The 18,205-nt window shown below is 60.0% G+C and overlaps 2 protein-coding genes across 4 annotated transcripts in view; one reads left to right on the top strand and one right to left on the bottom strand.

Moving 5' to 3' along the window:
* The window catches only part of CDH23 (cadherin related 23), a 416,092-nt gene that overhangs the window by 84,895 nt on the left and 312,992 nt on the right, over nucleotides 1–18,205 (bottom strand). Inside the window, exons 24-29 of the mRNA XM_053663874.1 lie at nucleotides 17,657–17,876; nucleotides 15,888–16,040; nucleotides 13,904–14,017; nucleotides 10,893–11,041; nucleotides 2,937–2,997; nucleotides 1,945–2,093 (exon numbers count right to left, since the gene is read on the bottom strand). Coding sequence (XP_053519849.1) covers nucleotides 1,945–2,093; nucleotides 2,937–2,997; nucleotides 10,893–11,041; nucleotides 13,904–14,017; nucleotides 15,888–16,040; nucleotides 17,657–17,876 — 846 coding nt within the window. The remainder of the gene's footprint in view (nucleotides 1–1,944; nucleotides 2,094–2,936; nucleotides 2,998–10,892; nucleotides 11,042–13,903; nucleotides 14,018–15,887; nucleotides 16,041–17,656; nucleotides 17,877–18,205) is intronic.
* On the top strand, nucleotides 2,993–10,668 carry CUNH10orf105 (chromosome unknown C10orf105 homolog). Of its 3 annotated transcripts, none has more exons than XM_037130539.2 (2): nucleotides 2,993–3,017; nucleotides 7,474–10,627. In XM_037130539.2, the coding sequence occupies exons 1-2, from the start codon at nucleotides 3,008–3,010 to the stop codon at nucleotides 7,836–7,838; spliced, it is 375 nt and encodes a 124-aa protein (XP_036986434.1). In that variant the 5' UTR covers nucleotides 2,993–3,007; the 3' UTR covers nucleotides 7,839–10,627. The 3 variants fall into 3 exon arrangements, with proteins under 3 accessions (XP_036986434.1, XP_036986435.1, XP_053519850.1); XM_037130540.2 differs by lacking the exon at nucleotides 2,993–3,017 and adding an exon at nucleotides 5,701–5,752 and having other exon boundaries at nucleotides 7,474–10,668; XM_053663875.1 differs by lacking the exon at nucleotides 2,993–3,017 and adding an exon at nucleotides 6,653–6,749 and having other exon boundaries at nucleotides 7,474–10,668.

Genomic DNA, 18,205 nt, shown 5'->3' with positions numbered 1-18,205 from the left:
TGTGGGGGTATGTGCTACAAGGGTCATCCAGCCCCCACCCCAGGGGCCAGCTCCCAAATTCCCACCTTACAAATGGCTCTGGGGGCTAAGGCAGCAGTGGTATCTGTGTTCTGAAGAGCCCTGTGCAAGGCGGCCAGGGCTGTGGTCACGAACACAGGCCGGAGCTGACTGCCTGGTGTGAAGACTGGCTCTGCCTTTACTGCTCTGTGACCCTGAACACATTGGCTGATCCCTTTTTTTTTTTTTTTTGCCTCAATCTACTCACCTCTAAAATGGGCATATTAACAGAGCTTACTTCATAGGGCTGTTGTGAAGATTAAATGAGGTCAGGTACATGAAGTACTTAGAAAGGTGCCTGGCACAGACTAGTGCGTGAGGATTTATTAGTCCTCAGGATTCCTGGGGAGAGGAGCAGCAGGAGGCGGCCAAGCAGCCTCGGCTCTGAGCATCCCACCCCTGCACAGATCTGCGGGCCGGCTTTGATCTGTTTCACACAGTGCCTTGAGGTGCTGCACAGCATTTTGTTTAACATATGTGGCTTTAAAAGGTTTGCAGCCACAATGCTGAGACAGGAGCAGGCCTTGGAGAGAAGTGCTCACCTGCTTCTGGGAGGGTGAGGAGTGAGGCAGCCACAAGGAGGGCTATGGTTAGGCAGCTTGAGGCCCTGGGAGCCAACCAGAGCTGTGCTGACATCAGCTACCCCATGGCCTGAACTTGGCCCCACAGAGAGCAGGCTCTGACGGGAGTTGATTGTGGGAATAAGCAACTCGCAGTCATGCAGATGAGTGCCTGTGGGGCTGCCTGCGAGCATCCAGGTCACTGTGTTTTACCTTGGTCACCAGGGCTCTGGAATCGTTCCAAGCAGCCCCAAGATGTAAAACCCAAGGGGTCTGCCCGACTCAGCCATCTCTGCTGTGCAGCTCTCACCCGGTGGGGCAGCCCTAAGGACTGAGGCTTCCTGTCCCGTCTCTGACTGGGGCAGGGTTTTACCAGTGGCGGCTGAGTCACCTGCTCCCCGGCACCCCTGCGAGTGTGATGGTGACCCCAGGCAGGCCTCTGCTCATTGTTTCCAGCCTGGGGGAAAGAGCAGGTGGAGATGGGGCTGATAAGAGCCTATTCTGCCTTCACTCAGTTCTGGGTAAAAGTCCCTCCACCTGACTTTTCCCATCTCCCTCCTACTCTCCACCTCTGGGGTCTGACTCACTTTCCACCTGGTTTACGGGAAGCCGTGGTGAGCTGCTGAGTGTGCCGTGGGGGGAGCGTTGGGGGGGGGGGGGGCTCGAGAGGTTGTTTCAGTCATCTCCCTGCCGCTGGGCAGGGCAGTGCATACCCTGGCCCTGCCGCCGGGAATGTTTGTGTCTATTTTTGACTATTCAGGAAGATGAAGGCTGATCTCATTTTAGCTGCCCAAGGGAGAGGCCTGAGGTTAGGGTGGGCAGAAAAGAATACATTTGAAGGGGCAGCGGGGATATTTGGGGAGTATTTTCAGTGGGAAGACTAATGAACTTAGACTCAAAAGACCTGGGCTCTGGGATCTATCACTAATGGCTTTTCTGTGCCTCAGTTTCCTCATTTTTAAATAAAGTGGGCACAGGTACATCTCTCAGATCACAGACGTGAGACCTCTTGGCTCACCCCAGAGAGCTGTGTGGGTTGGTATGGTAAGGACACCTCATTTATCCGATCACTGACCCTCTTCCACATCTGGAGAAACTGAGGCTCAGGACACAATGACACATCCGAGACACCAGGCCGGCACCCTGAGCCCCAGGAGTCTTTTGGAACCTAAATCAGTGGCAGCCTTGCCCTGCTGGGCCACCACTGGGAGATCCAGTCCAGCTATGGCCGTGTCCCAGCCCTGAGGTCATCACAGAAGGGGACGTGGGGTTTCATGACTTGATGACTAGCCGCCCAAGAGCCGCCCCAGTCTGCCCCCGGCCTCACCCTGACGGAGCTCCGCATGGGGCCCAGGTCGTGGTTGTAGGCCTCTACCATCAGCACGTGGGATGAGTCCTGCTCCCGGTCCAAGGGCCGGGGCCCTCGCATCAGGAGCCCACTGCTGACATTGATCCGGAAGTGGTTGCCATAGTTACCTGTGTGGAGAGACAGGTGAGATACATGGGCCCTGTCCTGGAGCAGGATCCTTGGGGGATGGTAGGGGGAAGGAAGGGGGACCCAGCCCCCAGAATGCTGACCCTGCCCAGGGGTCTCAGAAGCTTGGCTGAAGCCCACAGTGGTAAGCGGGCCTCTGTCTCACGCTGCCCTGGCCTGGCTGGATTTGAGGGAGGGCGTAGAAATTTACTCTGTACCCTCCTAAAGGGAAGTCTGGAGAACCCCTGACGCCCCATACCCAGCGGCCTCGATGGACTCAGTATTTCAGAGGGATCTGGGCGCTACAGAAAGAGGAGCCAATACAAATTCTCTGCGGGTGGTGGAAGCCAGGATTTGGTGGGCCTATTTGGGCTGGTTCGGCGTCCATCTCCAGGTCTTATAGTGACAGCAACTTGATTTTCCTCTGGGGATCCGCCCTCCACTGCTCTCAGTCCAGGTGCTTTGTGACTCATTTTGGGAAGCTGGGGGCACTGCCCCAGTGTCCAAGGCAATGGTTAAGGGGTAGGCACGTGATACATGTTGGGCCAATGACACCAAGTCTCTGGGGAGCTTGCTGCTGAAGGCTGCCCTGGTCCCCCAGGTCCCCCTCTGTTAGGGTGGTGTCCGGCTGTGGGACATGAGGAACTTCAGGAGCAAAGCAGTCAAGTGTAGCACCCAAACTTAAAAGACATCCAACAGGGCGCGAGCATTTGGAGAACGTCCCCGCTCCCTCCCTCTGGCCCGCCTGTGTGTACAGCACTTGGGGCCACCTTGGCTTCGCCTCCCAGACCCCTGGGAGCCTAGAGAGCTCTGCCCAGGGCGAAGGGCTGGCCCCTGCCACTCACCATGAAGGATGCGGTACCACACAAGCCCGAACTCGCCCTCGTCGGCATCTGTGGCCTGTAGCTGAGGAAGAATGATATCAGGTAAGTCTTTGAATTCCACTCCACAGGAGAGAAGATGTTTCTGGAGTCCCTCTTCTTCCCTCCGCACCTCCCCCAGCCTGGCCTGCCCACACCTGTGGTTTTCCACAGACGCTGGGGTATGGGATAGGAGAGGACACGTCTGTCTTTCTCATCCCCCACGAGGTCTCCATGCTGCCCTGTCCACGGCAGGGGGCCTGCCAGCTCTGTTCTCTGACCCCCTCCAGGTGCGTGGGGAGGATGAGGAGAAGGTGGCTGATGGGCCCAGGCTTGACCAGGTTGGCTCCTACCTCCACGGCTCCCTCCTTCAGCCTCTGAGCTCCCAGGGACCTCACCCAGGGTGGTGGATTGCGTGGATGCCTGACTGGGTGACCCTGGCCAGGCCACACCTCTCTGGACCTCGGTTTTATCATCTGAGGGGGAGGGGGCTGGACATGCGATGACTCCTCGGTCATCTAATGGACTTCGACAGTCCACGGAAGGCTCCCATCCACTTGGGGCTGTGCAGAGAATGCTTCTTTTGGGGCTGAGCGCTAGGAATAGGAGGAAGAAGCTAAATATCCCAACTAGGGCTCCAAAAGAGGGGGGGGCCCCAGGCTCGGGTCTTGGGCGGAGCCACGACTTGCCCCTCTGTGCTGTATTTCTAGGAGCTTGGGGGTCCTTGATTGAGAAGCTGCCTAAGACTTAGGCTCCTAAGGAGGCAGCTTGTTGCCAGGGAAGCTCTGGTTCCTGGAAAGAAAGAAGTTGGGGGAGGTGTCTGTGCGTGTGGGTGTGTGTGGGTGTGGGGCAGGGGTGTGGAGGGTGTGTGTGTTGGGGGAGGTTGGGTGTGGGGGCGTGTGAGGGTGTGTGGGGTGTGGGTATGTGGAGTGCAGGGGTGTGTGGCTGGGGGTCAGGATGTGTGTGTGGGGGGACATGGTGGTGTGTAGTGTACAGAGAGCCACTAACTGGGGGGGCTCCAAGGGCCCACCCGAACTGCAAGGAGCACAGCTTTGGCCGGCCCTCAGTGTTGGGCTTTCAAAGGCCCTGCGATCTCTTTGACTTTCGAAAATGCCTCTCACCCTTCACTTCTGTAGCCACCTTCAAAGGGAAAGTACTTCTCTGGAAAGTTGAGGGAGAAGCCTGGAAGGTGAAAGGCCCAGGGGCTGGGGAGGGGAGGAGGGGCCCTGAGGCCCATCTCTCTGCCTGTTCCCACCACGGGGAGCCCCTCTCCCTGGTAACCTGGAGGCTGGCAGACCCTGAATAGGCCCGCTGGCTGCAGACCGTACCATTCACACGTCCAATGGGGGAAGGTGAGAGCCATAGGGCTGCAGAGGCATTGAAACCTTCCCCCAGGGTCCTCCCTGCGCCTCCGCCCGGCCGGAGGGCTCCAAGGAGACAGGCTGGAGTGAGGCCCTGGGAAGGCTCAGGCACACAGCTCCCCGCTCCCTCTCCCGACCCAGTTGCCATCCCTACCCTCTGGGGTGTCCCCTCCCCCAAGGCAGAGCCCAAACTTCCAGACAAAGCCAGGGCTAGCAGGAGAGGGAAGGGACGTGACCCACTCTGCCCAGCCTGGGTGACTGAGGGACACTGGGCACTGCAGAGTCCAGGGTAGGCTGGGGTCACAGGTGGCCCTGGGGCTCCTTGGGTCTCCTTTGGACAGCAAGAAGACCCTGCATCTGGCCTGGGACTGCAGAGGGCTGGCTCTGAGGTCAGTGCTTGGGGGGCTGCAGGAGAAGGCCTGCTGAGGAGAGTGGGGCAGACCCTTGCTGGGGTCACGGGGGTCATGGGGGTCACGGGGGTCACATGGGGGTGTGGTTGGCCCTGGGGGAATTCTCTGCTTTTGTAGAGAGTGGAGGTCCTAATGAGGGGCAGTGGCTAGCCCGAGACCACACAGTAAGATGCGTCCTGCTCTATGGATTCTGAGGCAAGAAAGAAGGTTCTAGACTAAGCTCACAGAGCTCTGTGCAGAGCAGGTCTTCTGGGATGTCCTAGACTCCAGGAGTGTGGGAGAGACTTCACCTGCCCTTAAAGTGATTCCTAGCCTTGGTCTGGAGGAGGTCTCCCCTTCTGGACCAGGCAGGCCTGACTGGTCAGAGGGGGCATCAAGGGGCCTGGCCGCCGGCCTGGTCGGTGCTCCAGGGACGGGGGCTCACTGTTCCCAAGCACTTTGGAATCTCTTGCTTCTGAGGGAATTACTCAGATGCTTAAAGCCTCTTGGATCTTTTTATTAAAGTGCTTCCCCAAGCACTGGCGCCAGGACCTGCTTTGCTGGCCTGATAGGTCTGCAGATCTGTGTGACGGCTGTGAAATAACAGTCGGACTAGCAGGGTGGAGACTCCTTTTGCTCACTTTGCTCACTCCCAGCCAAGCACAGCCTGGGGCAGAATAGAGGGGCAGCCGGTTTCCTTCCTATGGGACACGGTGGTGGGCACACCCCATCCCCATCCCTCTCTCCACTCAGATTCAAGGAAGGGCCCGCCCACATATGGCTGCCTGGCCAGGGTGCTCTCTAGGCGATGCCTACAAGGCGGAGGCCCTGGGCTGCTAGACGGCCATCAGAGTTTCCAGCTGGGAGCTGGGAGCTGGGAGCTGGGAGGGGTCCTGTTCTGCCTGGAAATGCTGGGAGGAGTGGTGGTAGGGAGTGGGTGGGAGGTGGGGTGGGGTGCACTGGATGCCCTCAGTCTGCCAGGCACAGGGCGATGCTGTGGGCAGGAAGCAGGCTGGCACGGGGAGCCCGGAGTTAGGTCCTGTGGCTGTTGGTGAGTGCCTGCGGGGGGGGGGCGGGGGTGGGGGTCTGGAGGGTGAAAGCGGGGTGGCCCCTGTCCACTCCCTCCTGCCTGCTGACATGGTCCTCCTGAGTGCGGGTGCGGACACATGACTGTGAGGTGGCCGAGGCTGCAAGCTGGGGAAAGAAGGGACCCTCTAACTCCAGTCTCACCAAAGTCTCCAAGGTCAAAGAGAAATAAATGACTGTTATTGGACCATCTTTGGGGGTTCCTGGCCTGTGTTTATAGAAATCAAAGATTGCAAAGCTGGGTGTAGCCTGCTTATGAGTTTTGCTTGGCCTGCTCCATTGTTTTAAATATTTTGAAATCCATCCCTAAGTGTTTGGAATCGCATTTATTTGGTCTTTGCAGTGTTTTCTCTCTCTCTCCCTCCCCCACTCTCACGTTAACCCAAATTTGAATTAGTTGCCAACATTTAAACATCAGGAGAGTTTGCCTAAAAATGCAGGTTTCTGGCTTCTCTCGGGAAACTGGGAGAGCCGACTGCACGGGGCCTGCGGCCCAGCCTCCCGTTGCCTGGCCAAAGCCCCTGACAGCACCCCAGGCGGGCTTGCCCACTGCCCTCTTGGCCGGGTGCTACCCACCAGCCTGGCTCTGTCTGCATTTTGGTTTGTGACCGAAAGCTCAGCCTCATCTACAAGGACCATCTGCCCTCCTCCCTCTAACGGGATGCTCTTAAGTGATAACAGGGACTGGTGTTGTGTGGGGTTAGAGCCCTGTCTTGTCAACTCCACTGTTCTCTGTGGGTTATTTTCCACCTGTTCTCAGAGCGGCTCAGGGAGCTCTCCAGGGGTGGGAACCAGTTGGTTGGCAAGGCCGTGGGGCCCGGAGTCCGTGAGCCTGCTTCCTGCCCACAGGTGCGCCCTTGGGCCTGGCCTGCCCTTATTTGGGCCTCAGATCCTCCCTTGTCACGGGAGCAGCTTGGACTATCTTGGGAAGCACCAATAGGAATGCCCCTGGGACCAGGCAGGTGAGTGAGGTGTACAGTCGGACTAGCAGGGTGGAGCTCCCTGCAGTGGACCTGTGGGGAGTGTGGGGGCTGCGGGCCAGGGCCCCGCTCAGCTGCAGCCACCAGGTGCCACACACAACCAGCCTTACATTGCCAGGGTCGAAATCCTGCAATTTCAAGAGATTCCAGACACTCAGGTATTTTTGTGAAATCTCTTGTTTTTTGTTTGTTTGTGGTTTTAAAATCACAATTTACATGGATAAAAATATTGCAAGAACCAAATGAAATGTGCTGGCGGGCCCCGGTTTCCAGCCCTGGCGTCAGGCATCGAATGATTGCCGGGGTCGCTGCCAGCGCTGGCACCCTGTAATCCGTGACTCATTCCTGTCACAGAGCAAGTTATTGATGGACTTGGTCTTAGATCCCAGGTTTTCGGTTCTAAGACTATTGTAATTCATGAGAATTGATTTTTAAATGCCGGAAGGCACTGCCTTTCCAGCTCTTCCCCCGCAGGCGGGCAGGGGGACAGAGTAGACAGAGGCCCTGAGTTTGGGCCCAGCTCCATCGATTTTCTGCTGTGTGACCTTAGACTTGTCACTTCTGTGGGCCTCCCTGTTCTAAACTGTGCAAAGGCTGAGATGCTCTCTGCTGCTAGTTTAGCAGTGCCCAGCCCCTCCCCGTGTCCCCTCCCCAGCCCTGGGTCCAGCTGATGTGCCTCTGAGCTTCTGTCCCATTCTTATTGCAGGAGCCATGAGCACAGGGGGCCCCAGCCCCTTCGTGACTCCTGTCACTCCGGGGAGCCCCATGGAGGCAGCGGACCCCCTCCCCGTGCTCATCGCCTTGGCCTGCATCTTCTTCCTGCTGGCCTCCTGTCTGCTGTTCATGACCCTTTGCAAGCCGGCAGCGCTGGACCCAAGCCGCCAGGCTCGAGAGTGCATGCCCCACCACCCGGGGAGCCCTGGTGAGCCCCAGCTCCAGCTCTGGAAGCGCCTGGGCTCCCTGCGCCGCTCCCTGCACAGCTTCCGCCGTGGCTGGCCCGCACCTCGACGCTCCCTGCCGGACCACAATGACAGCCCTGATTGGGACTGCACAGAATCTACCAAGATGTGACAGGCCATCCCCACCACCCAGGAGCTACCCTCGGAGTCTTATCCCTTGGACACAGCCTCGCACCACAGGCTGCAGGAAGACAGTGGCCCAGACATCCCGTGTGCCCAGGTTCACGGCCTTTCCCAGAGAAGGCCCTGCATAGTAGTACCTTGCTCTCTGCAGACCCCCTAGCTGCTGCCTGCTGAAAGACTGCTGGACCAATCGGAGAGAACCTGCAGCCATCTGGACCCCTGGCCCCAGGCTCTGGAGAGTACAACCAGGGGCTCCCATGGTTCCTTCCTGGCAACTGGGTACCAACCACCTTCAGGGAGAAGGCTACTCCCATTCCCAACAGCAGCCACGCCCACCCTCCAGGGCCAAACCTGGCTGGGATTTCAGTGCGAGTGACCAAATGGCCAAAGATTCCCTCCAGCCAAGTGAAAATGCAGCCCACACCGGGGACAAGGCGCTGTCCTGCCTCCGGGCCAACTCAGGGCCCAAGGCTAAAGGGAACCCAGGGGCTCCTCTCGGACCTCCTGTCTGCGTCTGCCTGGTAATCCTGGGAGCAGCCAGCACCCTCACGGTGGTCAGATGCCTGGGTGCCTGCTGAGAGGAGGGTCAAGTGGGGCTCTCCGCACTGACTACCCAGCCGCCGTCCTGACTGTCCCCCTTCAACACAGCACATTGGGATGGCTCAGGAAGAGGGGAGAATGGGTTAGGGAGCTCCCTGCAGAGGCCAGAGTGGCAGGTGGCTCTGCCAGCCCCTGAAGGTGAGGCGATGTGAGGACTCGTCACAGGGGCTCTGTGCCTCACACAGGGAAGGTGGCAGCCTCCCCTCGGGTTGGAAGGTCCAGGTTTCTGCAGGACAGATGTGGGACTTCAAACCTGGACCACACTGGGTGTTCCATCTTTTAGGCGATCGCTTCATTGACAGGCTACCTGTCAAAGCAATCCCACTGAGGGTGGGCTTCTTAGAATCCCTGACTCTTAACCTCTCCTCACAAAGCCAGGGCTCTATGCTGTGGTTGGGTCCCACGTCCAGAGAAGAGGCAAAAGGGGTCTGGCCGCTGGCCAGGGTCATCTGGCCAGGGGGCTGCCCACCCCACCCTGCCATGACCCCACGGTGCAGCTAGCCAGGTCTTCTCAGAGAGTGAGTTCTAGTTTACGACTCCCCAGCTCCAAAACCATCCCTGGCTCCCTAATTCTTGCTGAGTAAAAGCCAGAGCCCCTCAGTCTGGTGTTCAATGGCTTCTGGGAACTGGCTCTGAACTCTCTCTCTAGCCTTATCTTGACCCAAGACACCAGGCAAACGGAACTACCTGTCTTCCCCTGGCTGTGCCTCATGTTTCACAGAGCAGCCCCCAGTGAAGCGCTCTTTGCTCTCCAGCTGAAAGTCCCCTCCCGCTTGGAACCGCCCCTACTCTTCTCACCCCGGGGAGAAAGGACAGGGATCATATCCCTTTGGTGGTATGGGTCAGCCCTGTCTATCCATGTCTTCCCCCTCCTGCAAGCCTGGGAGGCTGTGTCCAGCCCCTCCCTCTGCTCCACCGGCTGGGGCGCAGACCTTGGGGGCTCTGTTCGCTGAGTGAAGGGAGCCCTGGCCTGGTGCGTCCCCACACCCCCAAAGCCTAAGGAATCTTCTTCTTCCCTCAGATGCCCCTCCAGAGAAGCTTTCTCCCTGTTGGAAAGCCCCCCTGCCCTCCACCACGTACCCTCCTTCCATGTCAGTATGTCAGTGCGTCAAAGGGTGAGGCCTGCTTGGACAGAAACTTACTTTCCGGAGAATCACTAGTGCCTGCATTTCTCCCTGAGAGACGGGGAGAACCAGGGCTGCCCGTATTGCTGGTGGGGTCCAGGATTTCAGTCTGAGTCATGCCGTGTGATAGAAACCACTTCTTTAGAAAGCGGGGCAGGCCCTCTCCCGATAGGCTCTTACCCCTCCCTTCCCGCGTGTTTACCTCTCCATGGTCCCCCTCCCCGAGTCCCTAGGCCTCCCTGAGACATCCCAGGAGGAATTCCTCCTGTACACAGTCGGCCTCTGGCCGGGCACCCTGCTTGGCCCCCACTGTCCTCCTCCTGGAGAGGAGGTTGGAGTGGGGGGAGTTAGGTTGTCCTGAGCCCTGAAGAAAAGGCTGGGGTTGGGGAGGGGGCTCTCAAAGTCCTGGCCGTACCCCCAGGTGTGTTCCCAGCTGGTCCTGGAAGACCCATAAGTGAGCCAGGGCTGCAGGTATCAGGCTGGGGGGAGGAGCTCCCCAAGCGCCCAGGGGTGGAGACCCGCAGGGAGAGGGCCTCCCCCTTCCTCCTGCTGGAACCAGCCCCAGGCCCTTGCAAACCCCATGTTGTTCTGGACTCTCGGTGCCTCTGGGAATCAGCACCCTGCTCCCATCCCACTCCCAGCCTCCCAAGCCCAGAGTCCGCGCCAGCGGACAGGCCCAGATTTGCTGTGTTTGGCTCAGCCTCCTAGTCGGAAACCCTCGCAGCTGATGAAGAGAGCAATTCATTCCTGGCCTCGCTCCCCACCCAGCAACGAAGGCCCCCAGGCTCGGGGGAGGGCGCCGGGCTCGTTCTCAGGTCCTCGCCAGCCTCCCACTGAGTCTGCTCCCTTTCTTCTGGTGCCTGTTTACTTCCCGAGAGGGGAGTTTCGGCCAAGGGCCCTGTGAAAGCCGCTCTGTTCTGGGCCTTGTTGGACCCTGGCTCTCTCTACTCGTTTCTGGGAAAGTGTGACACCGCCATCTCCTCCCTGCTCTGAAAGGCTCATCTGGGTAGGGGACTGGGAGGAGGCTGCGGGGGAAGGGAGAAGAGGGAGGCTGAGGCTGCTTCCTGTGCGTTTGGAGGAGGAGCCAGAGCCCTGTCCTTGACTATGTAACCTGGGGTCCTACTCTCCCCAGGAGGAAGGAGGGGGCCCGGTGTCCTTCCCCCCATTGCACTGGCCACTCCCAGAATAGCAGCCGGACCCTCTCCTGCCTCCCCGCCCTTCCCCCCGCCATGGTGCCATGGGGCCCCTGTGCTCAGGGCCGAGTGTGGCTCTGCCTGCCCCCAGCTCACCAGCCACCCCAGGGGGCCACGGCCCCCTACCTGCACGATGCTGTGGCCCTCAGGGATGTCCTCGGGTACACTGGCTTCGTAGCTGCTCTGCAGGAAGATGGGCCGGTTGTCATTCACGTCCAGGACAGTGACGAACACGGTGGCGGTGCCGGTGCGCCGCTTGCCCACGGGGCCGTTGTCTGTGGGAGGTGATGGAGGGCGGGCTGTCAGCAGCTGCCTGAAGGCTCAAGTTCCTGGGCACGTGCCCCGCTCACCCCAGCCGCAGCCTTTACAGGGTGGCTCTTTCCCTTTTCAGATTAGGAATAGCACTAACACTATCCGATAGGCCCCAGCTACCATTCTAGCTCACTCAGTCGCCCAGCAGCCTGTGAGGCAGGCGCTATTATTAGTATTATCGTCCCCATTTTACAGAGGAGGGAACTGAGGCATGAAATGGGTTGGATGGTAGCCCCCCAAAAATACACCATGTCAAATCCCTGGGAATTTGTGAATGTAAACTTATTGGGGAAAAGGGTCTTTGAAGATATAATTAATTCAGGATCTTGGGATGGCACATCCTGGATTACCAGGTGGGCCCTGAATGACAAGGGTGCTGATAGAAGAACGGCGGAGGGAGAGGGGACGCGGGAGAGGGGACGAGGGAGAGGGCCACGTCACGTTGGAGGCGGAGGCTGGAGTGCTCAGGCTACAAGCTGAAAACACTCAGAGCCACCAGGACCCAGCAGAGTCAAGGCAGGGGTCTCCCTGGAGCCTTAGCAGAGAGTGTGGCCCTTAATTTAATTCCTGGCTTCCAGGGCCATGAGAGGATGCATTTCTGTTCTTTCAAGCCATGAGCAGCCTGAGAAACAGATTCGGGCACTGAGGTCACGAGGCCAGCTGCTGTTGGGACCTGGCGGGTCAGGTCCCTGGGTGCCCGCCTGGGCACGCCCACCTGCCAGGGCCACTGTCCTCTGCTCCAGTCCATGATGGCGAGGTGAAACGCAGGCCCAGTGACACTAAGTCTGACTTCTCAAGAGAAGTGGAACACGAGCGTTTAAATAAAATCTGGTTTGTGAATGTTCACAACTGTCATTCACTAAGAGACGCAAAGCTGGTCAAACATGCCCCCGGGACGGGTTCAGTCTGTGGACTTGCTGTGTCCGGGCGGCGGCCCCTGCCTGAGTTTCCAAGCCTAAGATAGCCGGGGGCCTGCCCCTGCAGCACCTGCAGGCCCCGCCCAGAGTGGGGATGTGGCTCAGCCCCAGGGGCAGCTGTTGGGTCACCCTCCCCGGAGAGAGCGTCTGTGACCAGCACTGCAAGTCTCGGCGAGGACCGTCAGCCCTGGGAGGAGCACCGGCAGCTAGAGTTGGCTGAGGGCCAGTGGTGACTCTGTCCCCCGCCTCTTCCCCAGAGCAGCTGACCACACGCCAGGGTGCAGTGACCTATCCTGAGTCATCCTGTCCTCTTAAGCTCCGGTCCGGGACCAGCCTCCCACTACCCTGGGGTCCTGCTTACTTGCCCCGTCCGGCGGGGACAGTGGGCGCTGGCAGGACATAGAAGGCCAAGCCTAAGCCCTGTGCTCCTGCTGGCCAGTGCTTGTCCTGAAGGCTGGACTCAGTGGGGATGACGTGTCTCCAGTGGGCGGTGTGGCTGCCCCGGGGGGAGGAGAGCAGGGCAGAGGGAAGACACGCGTGGGTGTGGGCAGGCTGGGAGGGACTGCCGGCTGGAGAGAGTGAGGCGCCGGGAGCACATCGGCTTTCCACCCAGAGCTGCCTGCGGACATGGACCGGGGTGCCTCTGAGCACCAGGGTCATCGGGGAGGTCTCACCACACCCAGGTCCTGTCCAGAGCCCGCAGGGGCTCCTGCTGCCTGGGAACCAGCGACCAGCCTTCCTGGTCAACCTTAGGCCTCCATACACTGGCCCGGCCTGATCGCAGCCTCCCTTGCCCATATACACCCCACTACGGGGCAGCAGAAGGGCACATACACGGCTCTTCCCCACCCACAGGCCCTGGCATGGGCTGGCTCCTCTTCCTGAAACGCCCTCCCCACTGCTCCTTGCACTGAAGGCAGTTGCACTTGGCCTTCAAGGTGGTGGTAGGCCTGCCTCGTTTCTGCCTGTAGCATTGCCCTGCTCTTAAGTAAGGCCGCGCCCTGAAGGCTGCTCCAAGAACCCACCTTCCTGACTCTGAGGCCTGGGGTTCCAGGTGGGTCTGACCACGCCCCAGCTCTGGGGACGGCATGTGATTGGGGCCTATGGTACCAGCACGTCTCGCCCCTACTGACCATGACCAGGGGTTCAGGTACAGGCAACAGGGCAGGTGGGACTAATCAGAGATCATCTCGGGCTTCAGCGGGGGAGATGGGGGGAGAGACAGGTGCTGTCTCCCTGCTGCTACACCTGAACCCGGGATGGTTGAGGCCGGGGCTGCAGCAGTGATTTGTCTCCATGTGAGGCAGAGGGTGAAGCCAACATGCAGGAGGCAGAACAGCCAACGCAGAGAGACCGAGGCCTGGTGGCGTCTCCGGAGCCCCAAGCCGTCGTACCAGAAGCCCCGTCTATCTTCCAGCAGACTGGCGCTGTGACCCCATGTCCCTGAAGTCAGTTCATTTTATTCTAAAACTTGTAGCCAAGAGTCCTCACTGACCCAAAGGCACGCCCTGTGCCACTTCCTCCAAGAAGCCTTCTTTGGTCACCCCTGCACCCACCATGTTCCCACCACTCTCGGTCCTGCTACTCTTGGGTCGTCCCGCCTCCCTTTCTGCTTTGCTCTGCCTGGTTCTGCAGCGATTTGTCTACGTGCAGGTCTTTCGCTTGGTTCCCGTGTCACTCCTGGTACCCCGTCTCAGTGCCGCGCATGCAGGGCCCTGGGCCTCGTGCCTGGAAGTACTCCGCAGTGTGTCGGGCGCCTGGCCGCCCTTCCCCCACTGGCATCGGGGCAGAGCCTTTGGCTCAAGGCCTGGCTCCCGGAGGGCGCCTCCTGCGAACTCTGCCTAGAGCAACTATGTAGTAGTACACCACCGGCGGGGTGGGGGGCACGGGCGGGGCACCGGTGCGTACCTATTGCCTCCAGGACGAGTGTGTACGCGGCTGTGGTCTCCCGGTCCAGGCTCACCACTGTTCTCACCACGGCATCACGGTAGCCGACACTGAACTTCCCATCCACGTTTCCACCTGCGGGCAACAGAGGCCGAAGCTTCGGTCAGGAAACGGGGTTCCTGGCCAGGGAAGGGGAGGTGGCACCCCAACTCTGCTTCTGAGCCTGGATACTCCAGGGGGGGGGTCCAGGAAGGAAAGGCCATGCTGCCCACTCAGCTCTGCCTGAGAACAGGGTTCTGGGGGCTCTGATGAGGGTGTGGCCTGTGGGGGTGCCAGTGCCTGAAACCACAGGGGTCTGTCTAACATTCACTGAGCACGTGCCGTGGACCATTTCACGTCATGTGGACTGTCCCTGTGTCCGTTCCACAGACAAGGAAGATGGCCCTTCAGTGAAGTTATGTGTGGTGCCCCGGGGTACAGCCCCCTATGTGGGGCGCAGGGCTCCGACACAGCAGTCTGCCCCTGGCCCCTGTCCTTCAGCGTTCTGTAGCCTTCCTGTCCTGCCGGAGTGTCTGAGCAGGCAGCCTGGGCTGGGCTGTCACTCGTGGCTGAGGGCTTTGGGGTGGGGCTGGTTGAGTGTGCTCCAGGTCCCTTATCTTGGGTTCTCTGAGTGGGGACTCCCAGAGGCCCCACAGAGTGAAAAGTACAGGAGGGGGACAGGAGACAGCGTTCCCCAGTCTCCCTGAGTTCCGGGACAGGTGGGAAGTGTGAAGGTGTCTTTCCTGAAGCAGCCCGGAGCCAGGAGAGCAGTGCATGAGAACAGTAAAGACCCCTCCCCTGCTAGTGGCTGGGCAGTGTGGTACTCTGGGCAGCAGAGGGCGCCACCACCCTGGATTTGGGCTGCCTGGGAACTGGACACTCTCCTCCCAAACTGTGCGAAATTAAAATCCAAGAATTCCAGGGTGAGCAGGAAATGGCCACCTCAGGGTCCTGAGAAGTCACCCCTGAGAAACTCCTCCATGTGTTCATGTTCCCCTGTTCCAACATGGTTTGCGTCTGGGGAAAGCCCCCTGCTCTCAAGTCGCCAGCACAACCTCCTCAGTGTCTGAAGAAGCACCATCTACAAAGGACGGTGTGGCTCCCGGGGACAGGAAGGAACCAGGACACAGGCAGTGCCAGGGCTGAACTGAGGCTGGTGCCATGTGGGGGTCGCGATAACAGAGCCTCTCCCAGGGTAGTAGTGGGGACCGGGCTGGGAGGGGCTGGCCGGAGGGTGCGGGCCCTCTTTATGGAGGCTGGCCACGGACAGAGGGAAGATGGAGCCAGTAAGAGGGCAGAGGGAGGGCTCAGGAGTGTGAAGGAACCAACCCCCACCCCACGCGCCTGGGGCCTCTCAGGGGTGTCGGCCTGAAGAACGATGGGACGCTGCTGTAACCCAGGAATGAGCAGCGCACGGCACGTCTGCCGCCGCCTCCCGAGCCCAGTGTCACGCAGACGCCACTGAGTGCTCACGGCTGCCTTCCACCTGTTGCGCCAGGGTGTGGCCTTGTAATATTTCTGCACAGTTCTTCAGGGGGAGCTACTTGACATTTTGAGCTAAAACGCCTTCATTTAGAGAGATCTAAACCATCTGCCTCTAAACAGACGGACATTCTCTTCCTAAGTGAAGGGTCCCCAGGGAAGGACGAGGCCCCGTTCCTCCCGTCTGCTTCACCACCCTAACATACGGCAGAGTGGGGCGCAGGGCTCATCCCAGGAGTCCCTGGCTCTGTCTCCCTCCAGACTGAACCGTGGTAAGTCCCCTCACCCCTACCCGATTCGGGAGGCCCTTGGGGAGCCAGATCAGAGGGACCGGGCTCCAAAGCCCTTGGGAAGAGCCAAGAGCAAATCCTCAGGGAGGCTCCGCAGGGGCTAAACCCTGATGGCCAGTGTGGGCCCCTCCCCGGCGCCCCGGCCCCGCCCTGGGGGCCTGCATCGTGGGCAGGGGGCGGAGGCAGGGCCGCACTTGTAATGAAGTAGCTGAGCTCCGCGTTGAGGCCCACGTCGTTGTCGGTGCAGTTCAGCCAGACGACGCGGAAATCCCGGGGCACGTCCTCGGACACGGAGACGTTGTACACGGTCGGGAAGAAGGTGGGCGTCTCGTCGTTCACGTCCAGCACTGTGGGCAGAGTCAGCACACAGCCTGGGCCTGGCTGCTGGGCCAGCCTCCCTGGCCCACGGCAGCGGCTCCCACCACAGACCCACGGGGCACGGGTTTCCTACGCGTGATGCTTCCCACTCGTGAGCAAGGGCCCCCATGCTGCCTGGGGGCGGGACAGAGCTGACCAGAGCCCCACACCCTCTCGCAGTCCCTGCTCCCCGGGGGACTTGCTGCCGCCCCTGCTGTCCAAGGAAGGAGAGCCCCCTACAGTCCCCAGCTTGGCCCGACAACGACAGCTCTGACGCCGACGAGAGTGACTTCTTCTCAGCCCTTCCCACGTGCCAAGCCCACACTAAATGTACCGGACCACACATGGCCCTTGGAGCGGCCGCATGAGGCAGCCATTACTAGACACTCTGCATAGACAAGGAGGTAGAAGCTCAGAGCAGTCAGTGACTTGTTCAAAGTCACACAGCAAGACAGTGGTAGGGTTGGGGTCTTGAAGAGGCCTGTCCCCAGTTTGTGATGAGGCCCCAGTAAAACTAACAGCCTTTGAGGACCCTTCCCCCTCCAAAAAGTCCAGTTCCTTAAAGATTCATTTTTGTCAGCTCCGCACGCAGAGCTGGGGCTTGGGAGGATCTTCATAGCGAATGTCTCGCACCCGACTCGGGCTCTTCTTTGCGTTTCACCAGGGGAAGGAATGGGCTCATTTGCTGAGACGGACTAGCCTTGGAGGACCAGCCTCTAAGAGGGGTCCTCCCCGAGAGGACTGGACATTCTCCCTCGATCATTGGCACAGAAGTGGCCCCTCGGACTGGTCCCAGGAACAAAAAGGCAAGCCGTGGACCAGCAGAAGAGGGAACGCTTGGCTCTCTTGTCCTCACCATCTCAGGTGGTGACTGAGGAGGGGGAATGTTTGTGCCTGTGCTCAGCTAACCACCCCCGTCAGCAGAAGCCAGGAAGGGGGCTGGCCTGTCCTGGAGAGCAGGCCGTACCTTGCCCATTGCACCCTGCACTTATCTCTGGGGGGTTATTCATGTCAGTGTCCCATTTTTGTTCCAGAAATTAAGACATAGCCAGAGTGGAGGAGAAACAGTAGCCCCCCTCGGCCCCTCCCCGACAGAGGGAGGAGACAGTGGGAATTATGAAGAGGGCCTGGGGGATGCCCTCATCCCCTCGGGGAGTCTGGGGACCCCAGCTGCCCTCTTCCCAGGGTGACGCAGCCCAGGCACCTGGGAGGGGAAGTTCCCTTTGCAGCTCCAGATAAAAACTCTGGCCTTCAAGGGAGACAAAGGGCTCTGTGACCTCCCCAGACTGTTCGTGAGCCTGCGGGCCCCGCCGCTGCTCCAACCCTCTCTGTGGCAGCTAAAATCAAAGGAGGTGCCCTTGGAAATGGGTGCAGCCCGCTGCCCCTGGGCTCTGGGACCTGAAGGCAGTGGCCAGGTGGGGAGAGGGCTCGCTGGCATTTTTGATTTGGTGGAAGCAGGGAAGGCTGTACTATGCCAAATGGTTACAGCCGAGGCGGACGCCGCATTGGACAGTGGAGAGCTGGGGCACTCGGGGGCTCCCCACCCCGCCCAGCCGCCCCGAGGCCCATGCGCAGCACGCAGCAGGAGGCCCCTCGCCCTTCTCACCTCGGATGGTGAGCGTGCTGGTGGAGCTCTTGGTGGGTGTGCCCGCGTCAGTGGCCACCACCCGCAGCTGGTACTCGGCGATGCGCTCTCGGTCCAGCTCTGTGGTGGTGACCACGACGCCGGTGCTGCTGTTGATGCGGAAGTCCATGCGGGGCATGCCCACCTGCATGCGGTAGGACACCAGCCCGTTCAGGCCCTCATCCAGGTCGATGGCCACCACCTGAGGGAGAGGAGGGGCTGCGTGAGGAGGGGGCACCGGGACTGACGCTGGCCCACCAAGAAGTGCCCTTACTTCCCTCCTTCCCACAGGCCCAGGCTAGGCTCTAGCCAGACACACCTGCTGCCTTGCAGGGCCTCGGGCCAGGCCCCTGTCCCCCACGCACCCCGACAGATGTTCTCTTACAGGGGCATCTCAGAGCTGAAAGGCACCGGATGCTCCAAGGGGCGCCGGGATGGGGTGGGGCTGTTTTAGAACAAGAGTCCAGGTCCCCCGACTTTCCTCCTTCAGGACCCCGCCTTCTTTGTCAGGAAGCCCTCCAGGTTCACCCA

This window comes from Artibeus jamaicensis, unplaced genomic scaffold (assembly GCF_021234435.1).
Source record: "Artibeus jamaicensis isolate MK-2021 breed Jamaican fruit bat unplaced genomic scaffold, CSHL_Jam_final contig_332, whole genome shotgun sequence".
Classification (NCBI taxonomy): Eukaryota; Metazoa; Chordata; class Mammalia; order Chiroptera; family Phyllostomidae; genus Artibeus; species Artibeus jamaicensis.
The sequence above is the reverse complement of the archived record's forward strand: the minus strand, read 5'-3'. Positions and strand labels throughout refer to the sequence as shown.